The 27368-nt window shown below is 38.0% G+C and overlaps 2 protein-coding genes and 1 long non-coding RNA gene across 7 annotated transcripts in view; 1 reads left to right on the plus strand and 2 right to left on the minus strand.

Annotated features, from left to right (window-relative positions):
• Positions 1-27368, plus strand: part of epha8 (eph receptor A8) — a 265597-nt gene that overhangs the window by 54006 nt on the left and 184223 nt on the right. The window lies entirely within an intron of this gene.
• LOC121637554 lies at positions 1430-23897 on the minus strand. The gene is made up of 3 exons (XR_006009868.1): positions 23525-23897; positions 17465-17467; positions 1430-1440 (listed from the first exon to the last, which is right to left on the minus strand). It is a non-coding gene; the product is annotated as an uncharacterized LOC121637554 (long non-coding RNA).
• On the minus strand, positions 19432-26035 carry LOC121637533. The gene is made up of 2 exons (XM_041981749.1): positions 25551-26035; positions 19432-23302 (listed from the first exon to the last, which is right to left on the minus strand). Exon 2 carries the CDS (start codon positions 23082-23084, stop codon positions 22014-22016), a length of 1071 nt encoding a protein of 356 aa, XP_041837683.1. The 5' UTR covers positions 23085-23302; positions 25551-26035; the 3' UTR covers positions 19432-22013.

Raw genomic sequence — 27368 nt, forward strand, 5'->3', positions numbered from 1 at the left:
AAGTGGTTCTAGAAACTTAGGGCGTTTACCCCTAGTTCCTATATGTCCGAATGTGTGAAAAAATGTCCTGGTTCCTGAAAAGGTTATAGGAACTACAAAAGGTTCCTACAGTCAAAAAGCACCTATTATGATGGATGTTAATGGAGAGCAGCTTCAGGGACAGACTGGTCCATCCTCGCAGGTCTTACCTCCTGCTGCTGTCACACTTGAAACTGTCTTTACATGTTTACATACATGTTTACGTACATATTTATATCCTGTACATACTCACCCTGCAGACCAGGTACTGGACATGTTATTACTTATTGTGTGTGTTCTTGTTTATATCACCTGTGTATTTCTGCTTCCTTCACCTGTACTGCTGCAGCGAAGCAGTTTCCTCACTGAGAGACTAATAAAGGTTCTTATTCTTATTGACCACTGTGGCAGCCTGTCTGAAAATGTCCCAGTCGTAGTGCAGAGGAGGCCCCTCTGGCCACACAGGTCTCAGTATGAAGGTGATGTGGAGGAGGGGGATGCTTTGTAGGCCCCTTTGTGGTTAATGTAAACAACAGTGTGTAATTTTCCCTTGTTGGGAAATCCACATGCTGATGTAACTGAGGCAGAAAAACCTTCAGATCTTCAGATCAAAAACCAAAGGAAAATGGAGGCCTAAGCCTGCCTTGTGTTTTATATTATTATTGGGCTGCCAATGTTAGAGCAAAGGTATACTGGCAACTAAACCGGGAGCCAACAGCTAAAATTCCTTCCTGGTTGGCAATTGAACACAGTCACCTAAGCCAGCAGCGACTTGTAAAGGAGAACGTTATATTTTATATAATTGTCAAAATATTTGGTTACAAATCAGGAAGTTTTGTGAATTTCCAAACATGTCTGTGCTTGCACCTATCTGGCATAATCATGCTTACCCCCTCATTCATAGTTGCTGTTTTTAGAGAGTGACCTTGCCTAAAACACACTTTTCCCTTATTTTCAAGTAAGAAACTAGACACAACAAAATTTTTCATCATTTAATTCCCTTCCATAGGAAAAACTCTTTATTTAAAATCTTGCTTGGTTCTCCAGAGGCTAAAGGATTGATCGCATTGCTGGTTATTTTTTTCTACAGAGGATTGCACAATGAAGATCAAACAATTGTAGGAGGAGGATCTCAACAATGGAATCAAGGATGATGTCTGAAAGCAATCATTAAATAATCACCACCACTGCTCCATCAACGCTAGACTTCAAATAATACAATTTAAAGGTTTACACAGGTTACATTTTTCAAAAGCAAAGTTACATAAAATCTTCCCCCAGACCTCGTCTCTCTGTAGTAGGTGCAAGACGGCTTATTGTACACTAGCGCCTGAGTTTTGGTATGTTCGACACTTCATAGTTTCTGGTGCTCCATCTTTAGATGGTATTCTTGTGCATTGAATGTAAACATTGATCCTGATCCTGGAACTGCTCTGCTTGGATATTCCAGGACTATGGAAAACTTGGATCATAATTAAAATTCTGATAGCATTTGGCATGGTTATTGCGAAGTATATTTTAAAACTGCGGAAATCTGACTCTCTGCCTTTGAACACTGGCTCAGGGAATTCAACGGTGTTTCACACATTGAAAAATTGAGGTACGAGGTTTGTGGTGACAGAAGTTTAAAATGTATGGACACCAATATTAGTTCACTTGAAACTACAGACGACCCCTTACTGCTATTTGGGCGATGGAGGCCATGTGGACTTCTGTATTGTGAAACAATATTTTGATCCCCCTTCTTTGTGTCTGTTTGATTTTATTTATTTTTTTTTTTTTCAAAATGTTTTTCAGTAATATTTTTAAACACCTGTTTGTGTTTGCAAGGCCACTGGCCATTTCTGCTCCCATACATACATAAATAGCGACGTCCATTTCAAACATTGTCATATGTCCATGCCATGTGTTGCCGTGGTTGTTAAGTCAGTTTCTCCACTAGGAGGCATTGCTGAGTTCAGAGTTCACTCCCACGAGTTGAATGTGGTCCATTTTATCTTACTTTTGCCAGAATAACAGACGGCATTGCAGGTCTGTGTGGGTTAGTCTAAGTAAAATACTCAGAGTCCAAATAGCCACAAAAATATTAACAGAAAGTTGTTTAGCTGTATAGCTGCAAAACAACTTGTCAGAGTACCTTACTTCGATGCTTCCACAGCTTGACCACAGTGACAGAGATCCAGAGACTTTTGGACCATTCATTCATTCATTCATTCATTCATTCAATTTGGCTTAAGTACGTGGTATAAAGCACCAACGTCATGCAAAAACCTAAAAATAAACAATATACGGACTCATTAAGAGGTCGGACCCATTTCAGAAGGAGCTCAGTATTGTTCTGACTGAAGAAGCATCATGAAATTATACACTAATGGATGCTGCGAGTAATGTTTTGCGAAATACTTTTGCCGAAATTAAACAACCCATACATTGCTACATTCAAATAAAACGTGAAATTCATCTCCCCACAACCACGCAGCACAGACAGATTCTCATACTTCTTTCTAGACCTTTGCATCAGCCGCTTACTTTAAGACTTCTTGTCTCATTTCTTCTGAAATTACAAATTGCTTGCCTACAACTAAGGTATTCACGTAACAGATATTTTTCTATTTTATTTTCTGATTTAATTTCATCATAAACATCACATGTTGATCTTTCAGATCCTGTTCCACAGTTTGTTTAAGCCAGCTAACATTGTCAGGATGGTGAGTGATCCAGATGTAGGACAGGCCACAGCCAGTATGTCCTTTACCTGCCATAGGGACATGTATAGTCTTATATAAGTACCTCTACAGCTGTGTAGTGAATTTGCAGCCGTTGCTCTGAACAAGTCTCCCCCAGTATCCAGTCCAGTTAATGTATCTGCCCAGTTCCCCATGCACCATGCTGTTACAAGTCTCACTTTGAGAATATATTTCAAAAACAAAGGTGTAATCCCCACACCTCGCCGGCAATCATAACTAGTCAAAGAGGTTGGGGGGTTATGGTGACGGCAGAATGCTCTACGTTTAGAGAGAACAGCTAACACTGACTAAGCGGCAGCATCATTAAGTTCTCATACAGTCAACTTAAACCGTTAGAATTAAAAGACACCTAGATATTTAAAACAAGACACTACCTTCAGCTTCTTTTCACTACACATAAAACTTAAATTATTCTGACCTTTTCTATGTCCAAATATCATGACTTCAGTATTCCCACTATTAATTTTTAATGTACAATCATTATAATATTTGCACATATAATTAATTCCATTTTGTAAACCTGGCTTTGTTGATGACATAACAATATGTCATCTGTGTGATCAGGACGGAGAGTGTTCAGTGCAGTATCTTCTAGAATAATTATTCGGCAGCCTCTCTGCAATAAGTAACTTTCTAACTCAATAAATAATGTAAAGAACAGTGGTGATAAGTCAGCAGTGGTGATAAGTCACCCGCTTGTCTGACTCCATTTAAACTCATAAAGAATTCAGATTTGTTTCCATTAACAAAAATACACAACTTTATATTTTTAATACAAACTTTTTCCCCTCTCCAGAAATGTTAGACTTGTTTACACCATGATGACTCCCGCCAGACAGTGTCAAATGCATAACTATAATGAATAAAGGGACAGTAAAGCCTCTTCTTTTTATGACAGTACAGGTCAACCACTTGCTTTAAGAGGAATATGTGGTCAGTGGTCGAATAATCTTTTCTAAACCCAGCTTGGCTTTCACTCTGTATGTTCCTTTCTTTACAAAATTTACAGTCTTTCATTCATTACATTTGTAAATAAATAACCCAGGCAGCTAAGGAGCGTGATTGCTCTGTCGTTGTCACAATCCTTTATGTCACTTTTGTTTTTAAATAGTGGAACAGTTAAGCCCACCAATCAGTCCTCTGGGACAACCCCAGAGTCCAAGGTCATATTAAACAAACAGGCACCAGGAGATCATCTGTGCATTCATTGATCACTCCAACTACTCCAGCTGCTTTCCCTGTTTTTAACTTTTGTATTACATTTTTAATTCCAACTTCTGTAAAATAGCCATATCTCCATCAAAGTCTATATCACTCAATGTATAAGCTGTTCCAGTATATTCTACTGATTCCTTAAAATACTCAAGGGATGCTTCCATTCCCTACATTTACTTCTTAACTGTATGGAGCTGGCTACTGTTATATATATTTTAGGTTCATTTGCTGAGCACTGTGATATTGTTGTCTTTTTTGTCTACATTCCCAGTTAAACCACACCCAGTAGCACTTTGAATTGTCTTGTACATGAAATGTGCTATACAAATAAATTTGCCTTGCCTTACCTTAACAGGAAGTAGAATAAAGTAATAAGTAATAAAGTGGCAGGTGAGTGTGTGTAAATAGATATATGTCTGTTTAATCTAAAATAATGAAGTCTGCGTTAGCTGTGGTACTTTGGTGGACTGAAGAGGAGCACTCAGAAGAGTTTATCATGTGCAGAGAGCAAAGGGACACAGCATCATCAATACCAGACGATGGGGTGTTGGCTCCTTGAGAGGCTTGAGAGGAAGGCTCGATGAATGGAGGGACAAGAGGACGGTGGCAACGCCGTCTGTCTGTGTTGGGACCCACTGCCCTCCTCACCAACCTGATGCTCAGATTAGTAGCAGTGGCTTACCAGCTAATTAGGAGCTATAAGCCAAGCAACCATCTTCACCCACAGAAAATATGGAGAAATCCTCCTCTTTTATTAATGTAAACCAAGAAGTGGAGCTGCAGCAGATGAGTGCTCCATCCCCATCATGAAGAATTACAGTCATCCAGCTTCCCCTGATAAATTGAGAGTATTCTTGAACCACTGTGAGCCATAAAGTGACACCCATATTTCCAGGCAGCAGCATCAGCCACGGTCTGACTGCTGAAACCTCACTAATGTGCAGCTGAAATCATCCATAAGCGCTCTGAAAATTACTGTCTTTTGATTTAGTACTTTTACTCCTAAGAACGTTTATTACTCCTGGGAACGTTTATCACTCCAGAGAACGTTTATTACTCCAGAGAACAATTAAGAAACCTGAGAACGTTTATTACTCCTGAAAACATGTATTAATCCTAAGAACGTTCATTACTCCTGTGAATGTTTACTAATCCTGAGAATCTTTATTACTCCAGAGAACTCTGATTACTCCAGAGAACGATTATTAATCCTGAGAACGTTTATTACTCCAAAGAACATTTATTACTCCAGAGAACGATTAAAAATCCTGAGAACATTTATTATTCCTGAGAATGTTTATTACTCCACAGAACTTCTATTAATTTTGACAACGTTTATTACTGCTGAGAATGTTTATTACTCCAAAGAACTTTTATTAATCTTGAGAACGCTTATTACTTCTGAGAATGTTTATTACTCCTGAAAACATGTATGAATCCTAAGAACTTTCATTAATCCTGAGAATGTTTCTTAATCCTGAGAAGGTTTATTATTCCTGAGAATGTTTATTACTCCAAAGAACGTTTATCACTTCTGAGAACATTTATTACTCCTGAGAATGTTTATTACTCCTGAAAACATGTATTAATCCTAAGAACGTTCATTACTCCTGAGAATGTTTACTAATCCTGAGAAGGTTTATTTTTCCAGAGAACCTTTATTAGTCCTGAGAATGTTTATTGCTCCAGAGGACTTTTATTACTCCTAAGAATGTTTGTTAATCCTAAGAACTTTTATTAATCCTGAAAATCTTTCTTGATCCATAGAATGTTTATTAATCCTGAGAACGTTTATTACTCCAGAGAACGTTTATTACTCCTGAGAATGATTATTACTCCAGAGAACTTTTATTACTCCAAACAACGTTTATTACTCCAGAGAATGTTTATTATTCCTGAGAAAGTTTGTTATTCCTGAGAACGTTTACTACTCCAGAGAATGTTTATTACTCCAAAGAACTTCTATTAATCTTGAGAACGTTTATTACTCCAGAGAATGTTCATTAATCTTGAGGACGTTTATTACTCCAGAGAATGTTTATTAATCCTGAGAACGTTTATTATTCCTCAGAACGTTTATTACTTCAGAGGACGTTTTTTACTCCAGAGAATGTTTATTACTCCTGAGAATGATTATTACTCTTGAGAACGTTTATCACTTCTGAGAACATTTATTACTCCTGAGAATGTTTATTACTCCTGAAAACATGTATTAATCCTAAGAACGTTCATTACTCCTGAGAATGTTTACTAATCCTGAGAAGGTTAATTTTTCCAGAGAACCTTTATTAGTCCTGAGAATGTTTATTGCTCTAGAGAACTTTTATTACTCCTAAGAATGTTTATTAATCCTAAGAACTTTTATTAATCCTGAAAATCTTTCTTACTCCATAGAACGATTATTAATCCAGAGAACGTTTTTTAATCCAGAGAACGTTTATTACTCCTGAGAATGATTATTACTCCAGAGAACTTTTATTACTCCAAAGAAGGTTTATTACTCCAGAGAATGTTTATTAATCCTGAGAACGTTTATTATTCCTCAGAACGTTTATTACTTCAGAGGACGTTTTTTACTCCAGAGAATGTTTATTACTCCTGAGAATGATTATTACTCTTGAGAACGTTTATCACTTCTGAGAACATTTATTACTCCTGAGAATGTTTATTACTCCTGAAAACATGTATTAATCCTAAGAACGTTCATTACTCCTGAGAATGTTTACTAATCCTGAGAAGGTTAATTTTTCCAGAGAACCTTTATTAGTCCTGAGAATGTTTATTGCTCTAGAGAACTTTTATTACTCCTAAGAATGTTTATTAATCCTAAGAACTTTTATTAATCCTGAAAATCTTTCTTACTCCATAGAACGATTATTAATCCAGAGAACGTTTTTTAATCCAGAGAACGTTTATTACTCCTGAGAATGATTATTACTCCAGAGAACTTTTATTACTCCAAAGAAGGTTTATTACTCCAGAGAATGTTTATTATTCCTGAGAACGTTTGTTATTCCTGAGAATGTTCATTACTGCTGAGAATTTTTATTACTCCAAAGAACTTCTATTAATCTTGAGAACGTTTATTACTCCAGAGAATGTTCATTAATCTTTAGGACGTTTATTACTCCAGAGAATGTTCAGCGGCAGTGGCTCAGGCGGTAGAGCAGGTCGGCCAATGATCGGAAGGTCGGCGGTTCGATTCCCGCTCCCGCAGTCATCTGTCGTTGTGTCCGTGGGCAAGACACTTAACCCTCCTTGCCTCCAGTGTTGGCATCGCTGGTGTATGAATGTGTGGATGAATGTTCGGTGATGGTCGGAGAGGCCGTAGGCGCAGACTGGCAGCCACGTTTCCGTCAGCTTGCCCCAGGGCAGCTGTGGCTACACACGTAGCTTACCATCACCAGGTATGAGTGAGGAGTGGATGAATAATGGATTCACACAATGTAAAGCGCTTTGGGTGCCTTGAAAAGCGCTATATAAATCTAATCCATTATTATTATTATTATTATTAATCTTGAGGACGGTCATTACTCCAGAGAATGTTTTTCTACTCCAAAGAACTTCTATTAATCTTGAGAATGTTTATTACTCCACAGAATGTTCATTAATCTTGAGGACGTTTATTACTCCACAGCATGTTTATTACTCCAAAGAACTTCTATTAATCTTGAGGAAGTTTATTACTTCAGAGAATGTTCATTATTCCTGAAAACGTTTATTATTCCTAAGAACGTTTATTACTCCACAGAATGTTTATTACTCCAAAGAATTTCTATTAATCTTGAGAACTTTTATTAGTCCTAAGAATATTTTTTAATCCTAAGAACTTTTATTAATCCTGAAAATCTTTCTTACTCCAGAGAACTATTATTAATCCTGAGGACCTTTTTTACTCCAGAGAATGTTTATTACTCCTGAGAATGATTATTACTCCAGAGAAATTTTATTACTCCAAAGAACGTTTATTACTCCATACAATGTTTATAATTCCTGAGAACGTTTATTACTCCTGAGAATGTTTATTACTCCAAAGAACTTCTATTAATTTTGAGAAGGTTTATTACTGCTGAGAACGTTTATTACTCCAAAGAACTTATATTAATTTTGAGAACGTTTATTACTGCTGAGAATGTTTATTACTCCAAAGAACTTCTATTAATTTTGAGAACGTTTATTACTGCTGAGAATGTTTATTACTCCAAAGAACTTCTATTAATCTTGAGAATGTTTATTACTCCAGAGAATGTTTATTATTCCTGAGAACGTTTGTTATCCCTGAGAATGTTTATTACTCCACAGAACTTCTATTAATTTTGACAACGTTTATTACTGCTGAGAATGTTCATTAATCTTTAGGACGTTTATTACTCCAGAGAATGTTTATTAATCCTGAGAACGTTTATTATTCCTCAGAACGTTTATTACTTCAGAGGACGTTTTTTACTCCTGAGAATGTTTATTACTCCTGAGAATGATTATTACTCCAGAGAATGTTTATTATTCCTGAGAACGTTTGTTATTCCTGAGAATGTTCATTACTGCTGAGAATGTTTATTACTCCAAAGAACTTCTATTAATCTTGAGAACGTTTATTACTCCAGAGAATGTTCATTAATCTTGAGAACGTTTATTACTCCAGAGAATGTTTATTAATCCTGAGAACGTTTATTATTCCTCACAACGTTTATTACTCCACAGAACTTCTATTAATTTTGACAACGTTTATTACTGCTGAGAATGTTTATTACTCCAAAGAACTTTCATTAATCTTGAGAACGCTTATTACTTCTGAGAATGATTATTACTCCAGAGAACTTTTATTACTCCAAAGAACGTTTATTACTCCATAGAATGTTAATTAATCTTGAGAATGTTTATTACTCCACAGAATGTTTATTACTCCAAAGAACTTCTATTAATCTTGAGGAAGTTTATTACTCCAGAGAATGTTTATTAATCCTGAGAACGTTTATTATTCCTGAGAAAGTTTATCACTCCAGAGAATGTTTATTACTCCAAAGAACTTCTCTTAATCTTGAGAACGTTTTTACTCCACAGAATGTTTATCACTCCAAAGAACTTCTATTAATCTTGAGGAAGTTTATTACTCCAGAGAATGTTTATTAATCCTGAGAACGTTTGTTTTTCCTGAGAACGTTTATTACTTCAGAGAACATTCATTAATCCAGAGAACTTTTATTACTCCTGAGAATGTTCATTAATCCTGAGAACGTTTATTATTCCTGAGAACGTTCATTACTCCAGAGAATGTTTATTAATCTTGAGGACGTTTATTACCCCAGAGAATGTTAATTAATCTTGAGGACGTTTATTAATTCAGAGGACATTTATTAAACCAGAGAACGTTTATTATTCCTGAGAATGTTTATTACTCCTGATAACATGTATTAATCCTAAGAACGTTCATTACTCCTGAGAATGTTTACTAATCCTGAGAACTTTTATTACTCCTAAGAATGTTTATTAATCCTAAGAACTTTTATTACTCCATAGAACGATTATTAATCCTGAGAACGTTTTTTACTCCAGAGAACGTTTATTACTCCTGAAAATGATTATTACTCCACAGAACTTTTATTACTCCAAAGAACGTTTATTCCTCCATAGAACTTCTAATAATCTTGAGAATGTTTATTACTCCACAGAATGTTTATTAATCCTGAGAACGTTTATTATTCCTGAAAACGTTTATTACTCCAGAGATTGTTTATTACTCCAATGAACTTCTATTAATCTTGAGAACGTTTATTACTCCACAGAATGTTTATTGATCTTGAGGACGTTTATTACTCCACAGAATGATCATTAATCCTGAGAACGTTGGTTTTTCCTGAGAACGTTTATTACTTCAGAGAACATTTATTAATCCAGAGAACGTTTATTACTCCAGAGAATGTTCATTAATCCTGAGAACGTTTATTATTCCTGAGAATGTTTATTACTCCAGAGAATGATTATTACTCCAGAGAACTTTTATTACTCCAAACAACGTTTATTACTCCAGAGAATGTTTATTATTCCTGAGAAAGTTTGTTATTCCTGAGAACGTTTATTACTCCAGAGAATGTTTATTACTCCAAAGAACTTCTATTAATCTTGAGGACGTTTATTACTCCAGAGAATGTTTATTAATCCTGAGAACGTTTATTATTCCTCAGAACGTTTATTACTTCAGAGGACGTTTTTTACTCCAGAGAATGTTTATTACTCCTGAGAATGATTATTACTCTTGAGAACGTTTATCACTTCTGAGAACATTTATTACTCCTGAGAATGTTTATTACTCCTGAAAACATGTATTAATCCTAAGAACGTTCATTACTCCTGAGAATGTTTACTAATCCTGAGAAGGTTAATTTTTCCAGAGAACCTTTATTAGTCCTGAGAATGTTTATTGCTCTAGAGAACTTTTATTACTCCTAAGAATGTTTATTAATCCTAAGAACTTTTATTAATCCTGAAAATCTTTCTTACTCCATAGAACGATTATTAATCCAGAGAACGTTTTTTAATCCAGAGAACGTTTATTACTCCTGAGAATGATTATTACTCCAGAGAACTTTTATTACTCCAAAGAAGGTTTATTACTCCAGAGAATGTTTATTATTCCTGAGAACGTTTGTTATTCCTGAGAATGTTCATTACTGCTGAGAATGTTTATTACTCCAAAGAACTTCTATTAATCTTGAGGAAGTTTATTACTTCAGAGAATGTTCATTATTCCTGAAAACGTTTATTATTCCTAAGAACGTTTATTACTCCACAGAATGTTTATTACTCCAAAGAATTTCTATTAATCTTGAGAACGTTTATTAGTCCTAAGAATATTTATTAATCCTAAGAACTTTTAATAATCCTGAAAATCTTTCTTACTCCAGAGAACTATTATTAATCCTGAGGACCTTTTTTACTCCAGAGAATGTTTATTACTCCTGAGAATGATTATTACTCCAGAGAAATTTTATTACTCCAAAGAACGTTTATTACTCCATAGAATGTTTATTATTCCTGAGAACGTTTATTACTCCTGAGAATGTTTATTAATCCAAAGAACTTCATTAATTTTGAGAAGGTTTATGACTGCTGAGAACGTTTATTACTCCAAAGAACTTATATTAATTTTAAGAACGTTTATTACTGCTGAGAATGTTTATTACTCCAAAGAACTTCTATTAATTTTGAGAACGTTTATTACTGCTGAGAATGATTATTACTCCAAAGAACTTCTATTAATTTTGAGAACGTTTATTACTGCTGAGAATGTTTTTTACTCCAAAGAACTTCTATTAATTTTGAGAACGTTTGTTATCCCTGAGAATGTTTATTACTTCAGAGAACATTTATTAATCCAGAGAACATTTATTACTCCTGAGAATGATTATTACTTCAGAGAACTTTTATTACTCCAAAGTACGTTTATTACTCCATAGAATGTTCATTAATCTTGAGAATGTTTATTACTCCACAGAATATTTATTACTCCAAAGAACTTCTATTAATCTTGAGGAAGTTTATTATTCCAGAGAATGTTTATTAATCCTGAGAACGTTTATTATTCCTGAGAAAGTTTATCACTCCAGAGAATGTTTATTACTCCAAAGAACTTCTGTTAATCTTGAGAACGTTTATTACTCCACAGAATGTTCATTAATCTTGGGGACGTTTATTTCTCCACAGAATGTTTATCACTCCAAAGAACTTCTATTAATCTTGAGGAAGTTTATTACTCCAGAGAATGTTTATTAATCCTGAGAACGTTTGTTTTTCCTGAGAACGTTTATTACTTCAGAGAACATTCATTAATCCAGAGAACGTTTATTACTCCTGAGAATGTTCATTAATCCTGAGAACGTTTATTATTCCTGAGAACGTTCATTACTCCAGAGAATGTTTATTAATCTTGAGGACGTTTATTACCCCAGAGAATGTTAATTAATCTTGAGGACGTTTATTAATTCAGAGAACATTTATTAATCCAGAGAACGTTTATTACTCCTGAGAATGTTTATTACTCCTGAAAACATGTATTAATCCTAAGAACGTTCATTACTCCTGAGAATGTTTACTAATCCTGAGAAATTTTATTACTCCAAAGAACGTTTATTACTCCATAGAATGTTTATTATTCCTGAGAACGTTTATTACTCCTGAGAATGTTTATTACTCCAAAGAACTTCATTAATTTTGAGAAGGTTTATTACTGCTGAGAACGTTTATTACTCCAAAGAACTTATATTAATTTTAAGAACGTTTATTACTGCTGAGAATGTTTATTACTCCAAAGAACTTCTATTAATTTTGAGAACGTTTATTACTGCTGAGAATGATTATTACTCCAAAGAACTTCTATTAATTTTGAGAACGTTTATTACTGCTGAGAATGTTTTTTACTCCAAAGAACTTCTATTAATTTTGAGAACGTTTGTTATCCCTGAGAATGTTTATTACTTCAGAGAACATTTATTAATCCAGAGAACATTTATTACTCCTGAGAATGATTATTACTTCAGAGAACTTTTATTACTCCAAAGTACGTTTATTACTCCATAGAATGTTCATTAATCTTGAGAATGTTTATTACTCCACAGAATGTTTATTACTCCAAAGAACTTCTATTAATCTTGAGGAAGTTTATTACTCCAGAGAATGTTTATTAATCCTGAGAACGTTTATTATTCCTGAGAAAGTTTATCACTCCAGAGAATGTTTATTACTCCAAAGAACTTCTGTTAATCTTGAGAACGTTTATTACTCCACAGAATGTTCATTAATCTTGGGGACGTTTTTATTTCTCCACAGAATGTTTATCACTCCAAAGAACTTCTATTAATCTTGAGGAAGTTTATTACTCCAGAGAATGTTTATTAATCCTGAGAACGTTTGTTTTTCCTGAGAACGTTTATTACTTCAGAGAACATTCATTAATCCAGAGAACGTTTATTACTCCTGAGAATGTTCATTAATCCTGAGAACGTTTATTATTCCTGAGAACGTTCATTACTCCAGAGAATGTTTATTAATCTTGAGGACGTTTATTACCCCAGAGAATGTTAATTAATCTTGAGGACGTTTATTAATTCAGAGAACATTTATTAATCCAGAGAACGTTTATTACTCCTGAGAATGTTTATTACTCCTGAAAACATGTATTAATCCTAAGAACGTTCATTACTCCTGAGAATGTTTACTAATCCTGAGAACTTTTATTACTCCTAAGAATGTTTATTAATCCTAAGAACTTTTATTACTCCATAGAACGATTATTAATCCTGAGAACTTTTTTTACTCCAGAGAACTTTTATTACTCCTGAGAATGATTATTACTCCAGAGAACTTTTATTACTCCAAAGAACGTTTATTCCTCCATAGAACTTCTATTAATCTTGAGAACGTTTATTACTCCACAGAATGTTTATTAATCCTGAGAACGTTTATTATTCCTGAGAACGTTTATTACTCCAGAGATTGTTTATTACTCCAAAGAACTTCTATTAATCTTGAGAACGTTTATTACTCCACAGAATGTTTATTGATCTTGAGGACGTTTATTACTCCACAGAATGTTTATTACTTCAAGGAACTTCTATTAATCTTGAGAAAGTTTATTATTCCTGAGAATGTTCATTACTCCAGAGAATGTTTATTACTCCAAAGAACTTCTATTAATCCTGAGAACGTTTATTACTCCAGAGAACGATCATTAATCCTGAGAACGTTGGTTTTTCCTGAGAACGTTTATTACTTCAGAGAACATTTATTAATCCAGAGAACGTTTATTACTCCAGAGAATGTTCATTAATCCTGAGAACGTTTATTATTCCTGAGAATGTTTATTACTCCAGAGAATGTTTATTACTTCAGAGAACGTTTATTACTCCTGAGAATGATTATTACTCCAGAGAACTTTTTTTACTCCAAAGAACGTTTATTACTCCAGAGAATGTTTATTATTCCTGAGAACGTTTGTTATTCCTGAGAACGTTTATTACACCTGAGAATGTTTATCACTCCAAAGAACTTCTATTAATCTTGAGAACGTTTATTACTCTACAGAATGTTTATTAATCTTGAGGACGTTTATTACTCCACAGAATGTTTATTACTCCAGGGAACTTCTATTAATCTTGAGGAAGTTTATTACTCCAGAGAATGTTTATTAATTCTGAGAATGTTTATTATTCCTGAGAACGTTCATTACTCCAGAGAACGTTTATCACTCCAGAGAATGTTCATTAATCTTGAGAACGTTTGTTTTTCTTGAGAACGTTTATTACTTCAGAGAACATTCATTAATCCAGAGAACGTTTATTACTCCTGAGAATGTTTATTATTCCAAATAACGTTTATCACTTCTGAGAACATTTATTACTCGTGGGAATGTTTCTTACTCCTGGGAATGTTTATTACTCCTGAAAACATGTATTAATCCTATGAACTTTCATTACTATTGAGAATGTTTACTAATCCTGAGAAGGTTTATTTTTCCAGAGAACCTTTATTAGTCCTGAGAATGTTTATTGCTCCAGAGAACTTTTATTACTCCTAAGAATGTTTATTAATCCTAAGAACTTTTATTAATCCTGAAAATCTTTCTTACTCCATAGAACGATTATTAATCCTGAGAACATTTTTTAATCCAGAGAACGTTTATTACTCCTGAGAATGATTATTACTCCAGAGAACTTTAATTACTCCAAAGAACGTTTATTACTTCAGAGAGTGTTTATTATTCCTGAGAACGTTTATTACTCCTAAGAATGTTTATTACTCCAAAGAACTTCTATTAATCTTGAGAACGTTTATTACTCTACAGAATGTTCATTAATCTTGAGCACGTTTATTACTCCACAGAATGTTAATTACTCCAAAACTTCTAATAATCTTGAGGACGTTTATTACTCCAGAGAATGTTTAGTAATCCTGAGAACATTTATTATTCCTGAGAACGTTTGTTACTTCAGAGAACATTTATTAATCCAGAGAATGTTTATTACTCCAGAGAATGTTTGTTACTCCAAAGAACTTCTATTAATCCTGAGAACGTTTATTACTCCACACAATGTTAATTAATCTTGAGGACGTTTATTACTCCACAGAATGTTTATCACTCCAAAGAACTTCTATTAATCTTGAGGAAGTTTATTACTTCAGAGAATGTTCATTATTCCTGAAAACGTTTATTATTCCTAAGAACGTTTATTACTCCACAGAATGTTTATTACTCCAAAGAATTTCTATTAATCTTGAGAACTTTTATTAGTCCTAAGAATATTTTTTAATCCTAAGAACTTTTATTAATCCTGAAAATCTTTCTTACTCCAGAGAACTATTATAAATCCTGAGGACCTTTTTTACTCCAGAGAATGTTTATTACTCCTGAGAATGATTATTACTCCAGAGAAATTTTATTACTCCAAAGAACGTTTATTACTCCATAGAATGTTTATTATTCCTGAGAACGTTTATTACTCCTGAGAATGTTTATTACTCCAAAGAACTTCTATTAATTTTGAGAAGGTTTATTACTGCTGAGAACGTTTATTACTCCAAAGAACTTATATTAATTTTGAGAACGTTTATTACTGCTGAGAATGTTTATTACTCCAAAGAACTTCTATTAATTTTGAGAACGTTTATTACTGCTGAGAATGTTTATTACTCCAAAGAACTTCTATTAATCTTGAGAACGTTTATTACTCCAGAGAATGTTTATTATTCCTGAGAACGTTTGTTATCCCTGAGAATGTTTATTACTCCACAGAACTTCTATTAATTTTGACAACGTTTATTACTGCTGAGAATTTTTATTACTCCAAAGAACTTTTATTAATCTTGAGAACGCTTATTACTTCTGATAATGTTTATTACTCCTGAAAACATGTATGAATCCTAAGAACTTTCATTACTCCTGAGAATGTTTCTTAATCCTGAGAATGTTTATTATTCCTGAGAATGTTTATTACTCCAAAGAACGTTTATCACTTCTGAGAACATTTATTACTCCTGAAAACATGTATTAATCCTAAGAACGTTCATTACTCCTGAGAATGTTTACTAATCCTGAGAAGGTTTATTTTTCCAGAGAACCTTTATTAGTTCTGAGAATGTTTATTGCTCTAGAGGACTTTTATTACTCCTAAGAATGTTTGTTAATCCTAAGAACTTTTATTAATCCTGAAAATCTTTCTTGATCCATAGAACGATTATTAATCCTGAGAACGTTTATTACTCCAGAGAACGTTTATTACTCCAGAGAATGATTATTACTCCAGAGAACTTTTATTACTCCAAACAACGTTTATTACTCCAGAGAATGTTTATTATTCCTGAGAAAGTTTGTTATTCCTGAGAACGTTTATTACTCCAGAGAATGTTTATTACTCCAAAGAACTTCTATTAATCTTGAGAACGTTTATTACTCCAGAGAATGTTCATTAATCTTGAGGACGTTTATTACTCCAGAGAATGTTTATTAATCCTGAGAACGTTTATTATTCCTCAGAACGTTTATTACTTCAGAGGACGTTTTTTACTCCAGAGAATGTTTATTACTCCTGAGAATGATTATTACTCTTGAGAACGTTTATCACTTCTGAGAACATTTATTACTCCTGAGAATGTTTATTACTCCTGAAAACATGTATTAATCCTAAGAACGTTCATTACTCCTGAGAATGTTTACTAATCCTGAGAAGGTTAATTTTTCCAGAGAACCTTTATTACTCCATAGAATGTTTATTACTCCAGAGAACGTTTATTCATCCTAAGAACATTTATTACTCCTGAGACTTTTTATTACTCCAACGAATGTTTATTACTCCAGAGAACTTTTATTACTCCCAAGAATTTTTAGTCCAGGGAACGTTTATTTCTTCAGAAAACATTTATTACTCCCGAGAACCTCTGTTAGGACCAGCAGACTGAACGACAGCTTCTTCCACCAGGCTGTCAGGATGCTGAACTCTTTCCCTGCCTTGCCCCCCCCCCTCCCCTCGCTGCCCCCAGCCCACAAAACCCCCAGACTCTAAATCCCCCTCCCATCAACTCTGACCTGTTCATGGACACGTAACTTTACCAGTATATAAGCTAAACCTGCACAACTGCTATGCCTTTTGCACTACTGTATCAATGATCAATGTTGAATAAATGTTGATTTTTCAACCAATACTGACATTTTATCAACATTGACTCAACTGTTATCTAAAAAGTCAGTTTTGGTTGTTTTAATGGTGAAACAATGTTTGTGTGACAATGCTGATTGAAGCAATTATTTCTTGAAGCAATTATTGCCATTTACAAACTTTATTCACAAAACAATATAAATAAACATTGTTAAACAAAATCCCACTAAGCAATGCAACCACCAACAACTTGTGGTCGGCCAGGATCGGGATCCAAGCTGACTCCCTCGTTATCCCCTTTACTCTTCCCAAAAAACCCCTCTTTACCCCAACCCTTACCCACTCACCCCCGAACGGCTTCTCATCTCCCCTGCCTACCAAGTTAAAATGAGCAGCCAGCAGTGGCCAGTGTTCATGTGTTCTGATGAAGTGCCTCCCACCGAAGTCAACCCAGCAACCTCATCAAAGGAGAGGGTGAATTTGTTGCTGCAAAGGTTTTACTATCGTTTAAGCCTTATCCTTTTTAAAATGTTTGAAACAAATACATTAAACCTGACACATTTTCTAAATATTTACATCTGTTTTGAATTTGACTGATGCAAAAGAAAACACTAAACACCTGGTATCGCAAATTTGCTTCTAAACACTTCTGCCCTTTTTCTATTTCTTTGTCTCTAGGTATTCTGATTTATTTGCGTTGATTCACTCTTATTTATGTATTTATTTCCTCATTTTTTAAGATTTATATCATCTATTGTCCTTTTTATACATGAAATTTAACTTAAATTTTTTCCAGTCTTTTTAATTAATTTATTTTATTTTATTTTAAAACTATAAATAAATTCTGCCATTATGGGGTTAAATGGCAACAGTAGAGAAGACTGAGAATATAAAGAGTTTCTCAGACAAACTGAACCTTTAATAATTAAAAATGGGGGGTTTTACCATGTTGTGAAAGTGTGTGGACAAATTAAATTTCAGCACACTAGTTCTTGCAGCAGCTTGTGACTGAAAGCTGCAGTAAATGCATTCTAAATCAGGATTTGGAAATGTGTTGCACTGAAATGAAACTAATGTATTCTTTTTCAAATCAAGCACATTTAAAAGTCCAAGTTTTAAGCAGTGATGCATTTTCATAGCATTTTATGTTTTTCACCTTGGGACAATGCCTATTCCTTTATGGTTCACCACAATAAGAACATAGTTTGGAATGTGACAAAAACGGCAAAAGGATTAATTAGTGAGTCAGTCAGTGTTTCTACACGGCCAAGCACTGATGTTCTAACTAAATTATGGTCATGTTTTAAAAAATAAATTAAAAAAAGGAGATTTGGACAGATTTGTTAATGTGAACATGACGGTCTATCAAAATACATCTTACCATTGTAAACAAATGACATCAGTCTTCATCCAGCTTCAGTGCTTTGGCGAGGAAGTGACTGCACATGATCATATTGGTGGTGGCTCTCTCTTAAGAACTCTGGGAATGTAAATAAATATGGGGAAAGGAAGATTATACTTTTTACATAACTTGATTAAAATAATTCATTTTATGTAAACTCCTAATTCCTTATTCATTCCTAAGATTACTTTTCTCATTCCCAGGACTATTTTATTCATTCATATGACTAATTTACTTGTTCCTAGTACTACTTTACTAATTCCTTGGAATACTTTACTTATTAGTACAACAACATTACTCAGTCATATGAGTACTTCACTAATTCCTAGGAATACTTCAGTCATTCCTAGGATTACTTTACTCATTCCTAGGATTACGTTACTCCTATTGTGGTTTTCTTTCAAGAAGAGATTTAATTTCAGTTTTCTCATGTGTTCCAGGTGAATTTGTCGTAGATAAATTCTTTATCAAAAGGGCTTGCTGATATTAAGAGTCTGCAGACAGAGGTCTTTAATGATCTTCCTTTATTCGGCCGAACAGGGGGACACCCCTTCAGGATAAAAGACCACGTACATTCATTTCTCCGTGCTTATATAGCCTGCCTGTTACTATTTCTGTATACACACACACAGCCTTTTAGGGCTGACTGGTAATTAGTTGACATCACTTTGATATCATGTTATAATGTCATACTATTAATATTGTGCTGACCAGGGCCACTGCACCTGTTGTTTTTCAACTCTGATGTATTAATACTTCCACATTTCCCCCTTTCAAATATTTCAGAGTAATCGGCCCTAAGACGATACTCTGAAACTTACAATAGGGAAACCTTTTTACGCACACTTGTCCACACACGCAGGTCTCAAGCATAACATAGGAGCCAATCTGAACCTCCCGTACGAGGGCGAAAAAACCCCGAAGGGAGAAAAAATTCCCCCGTGCCCCCCCTCTGGGCGAGCACCGGTAACTTTTGATCTTACTTGACACTCAGGCACGGGTAGGCCAGTGAACCCCTGCAGGAGACCTTCTAAGTACTATGACAGAAATTAATCATACACACACAACAGAGAAATTACATTACAATCCGTTTTCACAAGGATAACCTATTACAGAAGATTCCTGACTACAAAACCCACACGTGAATAACACAAGATAGAGTCTTTTTCCAGTCCGGAGGCAAACAGGAGTGTTGGGTCACCAGCCTTTCGTCACAGGCTGCCGCCCTTTGTCCAACCGACTGTAGTTCTATTGAGACGTCACAGGTCCAACTCAGTACGGACCAATTGGGCAGCCATGATGACAGAGGTCTGTTTCTTGAGACTCGTACTCCATGCTCTCCTCAGGGCAGGAACGATGCACATGCCAAACAAGAAAAGAAGGATCAGAACCAAAGCTGACCCAACTCCCACCTTTATCAATACATTTTTCCAGTCAGCCATTAACTGGTCCAACCAATCAAGAGACCAGTCGCTCTTCCCAGCATGCCCTCGCACCTCCCTTCCCACCCGTATTATCTCATCCATGGCCGATGTAAAGGAACCATCCGGCGCTGTGTTAGCTGGAATAAAGGTACAACAGTCTTCCCCGAACATTTGACATATTCCACCCTTATCTGCCAGAAGCCAATCCAGTGCTTGCCTGTTCTGTAGTGCGAGTCTGCTAGTTTCATGTAGCTGTTCTCCTAGTGCACTCAGTCCCTTGATGGTGTGGTTGAACAACCGCTGTTGATTATAATATATATAATTTATCCAGTTAACATTTTTATTCACAGTTATCCATGGTAGTATAGATTCTATGCCGGCCACTACTTCATTTCTGGCCGAAAATTCCACAGGAATCCCTTTAGCAATTCCAATTGCATCCCGATATACCCCATGAGAACCCGAGACCTGACGCCTACTCCTACGCAGCGCGCCCTTGTCTTGTTCTAGGTTAAGAATATTATTTACACCATTGTATACTACCATAGCTGGCACCTTTAAGCGAACAGTAGCACACAACCCCACCCAAGAGGGGGGTAGGGTGCTACGTAGCAGATTATTTCCACATAACCAGAAACTATCAGCGACCGCATGTGATTGGTCTCCGAACCAAAATAGGGTTGGAACCGTGATTGACATATCCTTGCAGTCCTGATGTATAGGCTCCGGGATCTCAAACCATACTGCTTTTGTTATGAAGAGAGGAGACACACCAGACTCTGGGAACCATGATAATACCCATGTGACATTACATCTTACCGTCGTGTTCCCCACCATTATCCCATTTTGCTGGAGAAATCCTCCGCTGGCAAAACACTCGTATGCGGCGTTATAGTCCACCTCGTAAACCGTGGGAGGGGCCATGGCAGTATTTGCCACCTGGTAAGGTTCACACAATTCCTGGATTTTGTAACCCCTATACTTATTCAAATAACCATGCATCCTCTGGGCCCCATAAAGTAATTTACACTTCATACCACACATCGGGAGCCCGAAGAAAGCATTCGTCGTTGTAGACTTGAACGCTTCCTCTTCACACACTTGGCGTTGTTCCTGGGCACACTCCCAAGAGCTGTACTTATCTGGGACAACAACCGGAGGGGCTCCAGGCGCCTTTGAGCACCATATGCATTCCTCCGATGTCAATTCCTTTACTGACAGCCAAGCCCAGCGATACCAAGTATTGGCCATCGCTTCCTTCCATAAGTAATCTTCACTAGGTCTAAACCCTCGTACTTCCGGTTGCCCCTTTACATTCTTGACCTCCCCCCCCTTTAATGTTTTATCATGATAACTATTTACCAAAGTATCTAACCCTTGAGGGGGAAGGGTGAATGACTCAACCACCCCATTGTCTGGTTGGCCATCAGTAACCACGGTGGGCTGCGGTTCAGGTGTAAAATCAACTTTATTCACAACAGGGGTGTTAACTGTGGTCTGGTAAGAACTTACAACCTTCCCAATCTCCAATAGACCCTCCAGGGTGTTCCACGCAGCAGCCCATACCTGGTCAACCATTAGGGACGTAATATGTGCTAAGTGTTCATACCCCAACACACCTGGTACTGTCTGATGGTTACCTATTCCTGCCTGTGGGCGTGGAGTAATGATTGCTTCAAGACCAACCTTATCCGGCTCCTGGACCAGAGCCGCAGCTGGAGGGGGAGTGGACTCCTCCTTTACAAAGTGAACTCCCCATTTCTTGGCAGTTGCAGCTGTGGTAACATAAACACTTAAGTCTGAGCCCAGAGGGTCTAGCCTGGACCCCAAAGCCTCTCCTCCCTGAGCACCGTGTTCATCATCCATCCCAGGATTCACTGGAATGTTATGCCCCTCTACATCTTGTTCCTTAATTGATCTTACTTTCCGCCTATGTTGTGCCAAAAGGACTACATCTTTCTGAAATACTGAGTCACAGGTAGTGTGTAGATGTGTGCGGGTGCACGCTGGCAAGAGACCTGACTGATAATGACATTTGGCATGTGAGTCGTACTCCCCTTGGTCACTGAGGTCGCTCCCTCGTTGCGCAGTTGCCCCTCTGTTTCCTTGAGAAGGCCCTGGTGATGGGACGACGTAGTAGCTGTTGCTGCGGGTCCGGATTGGTTGAATTGTCCCTGCCGAGATTACTGTCCCGAACAACAGAAGAAACCACAGGAACTTCAGACACAACATCATCGGGCGACAACTCTGAATCTGCCCTGACAGGACTATCTTCGTCAGATGCATGCGAGGCGATACTTCCCCTTTTGGGGGACTGGTCATTTGAGAACGCTGCACAACCCGACCAGTCCCCAGGGCCCGTTTTGCAGTTGTTGGTCGTAGTTGCCAACGAACAATGGTTCAGGTGGTGCCAAGCGAAGCTTCCTTCTACCTGGACCGCAGTCGGGGTGGCTCGGACTACCGTGTAGGGACCTCGGCGTCTAGGAGTGTTCCACCTTCTTTGAAACTCCTTAATGTACACCTTATCCCCGGGCACCACTGGACCCGATGTCACAGAGACCTGCTTGGGCTCGTTTGCTTTTTCCTGAAAATAAATTGCTTTATGGATAGCAGACAACTGTTTCATATAACTGTGCAGCTCCTTCTCCAACTGCTCCAGCGGGGGTCCTTTGAAAGGACCCCGAAACTGGGGGCCCGGCATGGGACGACCTGTTAACATTTCATGAGGAGACAAATGTGTGACCCGATGAGCTTGCATGCGGTAACTCATTAGGGCCAGCGGTAATGCGTCATGCCACCGCAAACCAGTACATGCACAAATCTTATTAATTTTTGCTTTAAGTGTGCCATTCACTCGTTCCACCCCTCCCTGACTGGAGGGAGTGTAGATACTTCCATGGCGGACTTTGATTCCGAGCTGGCGCAGAACGCCCTCATAGACCTTGTTGGTGAATGCTGGTCCCGAGTCTGATGAAAGGATGGACAGCAAGCCAAACCTAGGGATCACCTCACGGACCAGGAACTTTATGACTGTTCCCGCCCCCATGTCCTTTGACGGAATGGCCTCCACCCAACGACTGAAATGATCAAAAACCACCAAAAGGTAGCGCTTACCGTGTACCGGGACCAACATGTCCACAAAATCTAAAATCAGATGACGAACCGGGCCTTCCGGGACAGGAATTCGCGCTGTGGGGGTGACAATACCTTTTCGAATGTTATTATGCGAGCATATCTCGCACCGATTTAGCGCATCCGTCACCAATGCCTGCAGGTATGGCGCCCAATAACCCTGTTGTTGTATTCGATGTATCACCTCATCTCGCCCACAGTGGTCTGGTTTATGACACTCTGGAATTAACAGAGACAAAAGTGAGATTGGATACTGAAGGCAACGTGCTGTTGTCAGAACAAGTTTGCTGTGATTGATCAACTCTGTGATTTTATGATGGGTGTAAATAACCACAGGATATGACTTAGTTATTGCAGACGCCTTTTCATACGCCATGTGAACAGCTGCGAGGCCCTGGTAGCAGGGGGGCCACCCCCGTGCTACGTCGTCCAGTTTTGTACTGTAGTAAGCGATGGGTTGTTTCTTTCCACCAGAACATGAATCCTGTGTCAATACAGCCGCTGCATACATGTTACATCTGTTTGAAACATAAAGATAGAAAGGTTTATCATATTCTGGCATTTTCAGCGCTGGGGCATTTTGCAGTTCCTGCTTGAGCACATCAAAAGCCAACAGTGCCTCCGTGGTCCACTCCAAAGATCCCCTCAAAGTCCTATCTTCAGAAGACTTCAGAAGATCCCCGAGTGGTGCCGTTTTTACTGCATAATCCTCCAACCACTCCGCACTGAATCCTGTGATACCTAAAAAGGTCATTAGTTGCGCGCATGTCTGTGGACGCGGTGCTCGACTTATGCCTTTGAGGTGGTCAGGAGACAGAGCTATTGTTCCATGGGAGATTACTCTGCCAAGGAATTCCACCTGAGGCTGGCAGAATTGCAGTTTTGTCCGAGAAGCTTTGTGTCCACATTCTGCCAGTCTCTGCAGCACTTTGATCGAGTCGCGCTGACAATTTTCAATGGTGTCTGAACAAATCAATATATCGTCTACATACCGGATTAGGACGCCGCTCAAATCCAGCTCCTGTAGATCCTGACTCACCACGCGATCAAACCACGCGGGGCTGCTTGTCAGTCCTTGGGGCATTCTGGCGTAGCTGTATTGTCGACCTCTAAAGGTAAACGAAAACAGATATCGTGACTCTTCTGCCAGAGGGATACTGAAAAATGCTGAACAAAGATCCACTACTGTAAAAAACTTAGCTTTAGCAGGGATAGCATTCAACAGTATGTGAGGATTAGCAAAGTCTGCCGCGACATCTTCAAGAATGGCATTGATTGCCCTTAGATCGTGGACCAGTCGGTACTTTGATTTATCTGCTTTTAGAACTGCAAGAATTGGGGTGTTACAAGGGCTAGAAATCTCAATCAGCACTCCTACTTTTAAAAACCCATCAATTAGGATTCCAATCCCTTCTTCATCTGCGGGATTAAGTTTATATTGTGGCCGCCAAGGTAAAACTGCACCTGGTTTTAATTTGACAGTAACTGGGCTGGCTGAAACTGCCAGTCCCACATCCGTCTCATGTCTGGACCACAGTTGGTCCGGAACCTGTGTTAAAATATCGGTTTCCAGATCACTGTTAAAACCAAGGGGGTTGGTTTTGCATGTCATCATTATGTTTTTTCCTGGTAGCACCACCATCTGAGGTGTTGCTTGTAATGACAGATCACACCTAATCCTTAACATTGATCCATCATCTGAAAGAGAGATTAACGGGTTCTCTGTACTGTTCCATGTCAAGTGTTCTGCGGTTCTTACCATCGGACCGAGGTCCCTGGACTGGTATCCTGGGTTTACTAACAGTGTAATGTGTGGTAAGGATTGAGTAACACAGTACCATTTATCAATAAAAGTATTGTGGTTTACCTTTAATGCTGCGCCTTGGCCTCCAATCAGGATATATGGAGCCTTCAATTCAACCTTTACACACCTCCGTCTCCTTTTCCCACCTATCCTGAAAGGTTGAGCTGGCTGATGGATCAAAGAACATTGTACAGTGAGGAGGTAATGTTGGTGGAGAACCTTCCGGGGCCCAGGCCTTTATACATGTCTTCCATTTTTCCAACTCCGAACCCAGAAGCCCCTCTATGTTCCCCAGCCAATAAACATTTGCTGGTTCTGCCACATATATTCCCAAAGGGGAACATAAAATTTTGAGGCCCAGTTTACAAAGTGCATCTCTTCCTAACAGATTGACAGGAGTTTGGTCCGAAACCAAAATGGGCAGGGTAACTTCATCATTTCCTACTTTCATCTTCACTGGATCAGTAATAGGGACCAGTTGACTTTTTCCCGAGAATCCTACTGTCTTGACAAAGTTGTTTGACATGGGAAGGTTCTTGGCAAGGGATCCCTGTATGCATGAATGGGTCGCCCCCGTGTCAATCATCATTTGGACCTGTCGATCCTCAATTTGTACATTTATCATGGGGTCGGTGCGTGTATGCATAATCAATGGGTACGAACCTTTACCCGCAGGATCCTCTGGACCCCCCTAAAACTGAGAGGGTCTTGGTCGTGTGCCACCCAGGGCTCCACCTCCACCTCTTCTAGGGACGCCTCCGTTTCTTCCAGGACCACCTGCTGGGAGGGACATAAAACGTGGGCAAGCCCTTGCAAAATGTCCAAACATTCCACAATACCAGCAGCGGTTGGATCCCTGCCACGCCCCAGACGAGGGAGTACCAAGCCTTGAGTATGAAGGGCGGAACGGCTGGGGACCACTGGCGGCCTGTGTTGACTCAGGAACTCCAGCAGTCTAACCCGCACCTGGATCTGTGAACACAACAGCTTGAGTCTTTTCTTTCAATTTGCCCTGCAGATCGTTTAGTTGCATCTGTGCCAGTTTCCTTTGAATCTGGAGGTCCTGTTCAGAGGTCTTGGTTAGGTCTTTTCTGTATCGGGTTACTGCATGAATCACATGATCACGGAACAGCTGCGAGGACATGGACGCCAGGCCAACAACGTCCTCCAGGCGCCGGGTGACTTCCTTTGGCATCGATGTGATCACTGCATTTCTGAAAAGAGTGAGCAAAACAGGATCATTTTCCACATCTTTTTCAGCCTCTAGGCGCCATCTTTTCAACTGTATGTCGATGTATGCTGCTGGATTCTGGTCATCTTTCAGAGGTTCCCCTTTTAAAGCATCAACATCAATTTTATTAGGGGACTTGGTGCGTATTCCTTTCCAAATCACCCCTTTATAGGCAGCCAGTTCTGTTCCATCTGCCCTCTCACTCAAAATCCAGTCCAGTTCATTGTCTTTGAAAACCCGCTGCATTTTAGACAACCCCATTACCTGAGCGAGGACAGCTTTGATGTCTTCCAGTGAAAGCAGTGATCCAGCCGTGTTTGATTCCAAAGCTTTAATCCACTTGCCTCCTCCTGCGGATATTTGAGGGAGTTCTGAGACCAAACCTGTCAGGTCCCGAGCTAAGAAAGGATGATAATCAGCCCTTGTTCCTCTTATCAGAATTGGGAACTCCCCCCCCTTCAATCTGTCAGGAGGTCTGATGTTAGGCCTCTATCTTAAATCATATTCATCTCTAGGCCTTTGAGGAGAATGGGCAGTCAACCCTGCTTTAATACAATATGATAATCATGCAACTCAAATGAAATCCATTTGGGTGTGCTGCAACTCCGTGTCCTGTTTCTTGGTGTCAATCCAATGGGAGGAGTCGTGTTCTGTTGGAAGGAAACCAAAAGAGTTCAGCGGTTTTATTTTAACAGCTATAATAATAAAACAGATTACATCCTTGTAGCTGCACAAGAGCAGAGCACTATTTTATTTTTGTCAGTGCTTGTGTCTATGCGCGTTAGCAAGTAGCTTAGTGTCATATTTCACCAGACCACTATCTTGTGAGTTGGGGGAACGAGTCAATCTATGCACCTCAGTTCATGCTATATCTTTTCACAACACCATGCATTTTACTGCAAACAGAGGCCTCTCTACATGCTCATGCATAAGTTTTTCAGTATTCCCAGCAGCTGCTTCAATCTCATACATTGGTCCTTTTTACTCTTAACTCACTTACACATACACACACACTCGTCTCAAGTTTCGCTCAGACGCGCCTTACACACACACTTGGCGGTTTACACACAAAGAAGTCATCAGCTGTCATATTACCCTTAGTAAGAAGGGAAGTAACAGTCAACAACCAGTTTAAAACTTTTCCCTTATTTTTTCACACAGAAGTCACAAGTTTACTTTCAGTTAGAGGGGGAAAGCAGTCACAAGACAATTTTCAGCTCACTCAGACACCCATTCCTATCCGCTTCACA

The sequence above is a fragment of the Melanotaenia boesemani genome, chromosome 3 (genome assembly GCF_017639745.1).
Source record: "Melanotaenia boesemani isolate fMelBoe1 chromosome 3, fMelBoe1.pri, whole genome shotgun sequence".
NCBI lineage: Eukaryota > Metazoa > Chordata > Actinopteri > Atheriniformes > Melanotaeniidae > Melanotaenia > Melanotaenia boesemani.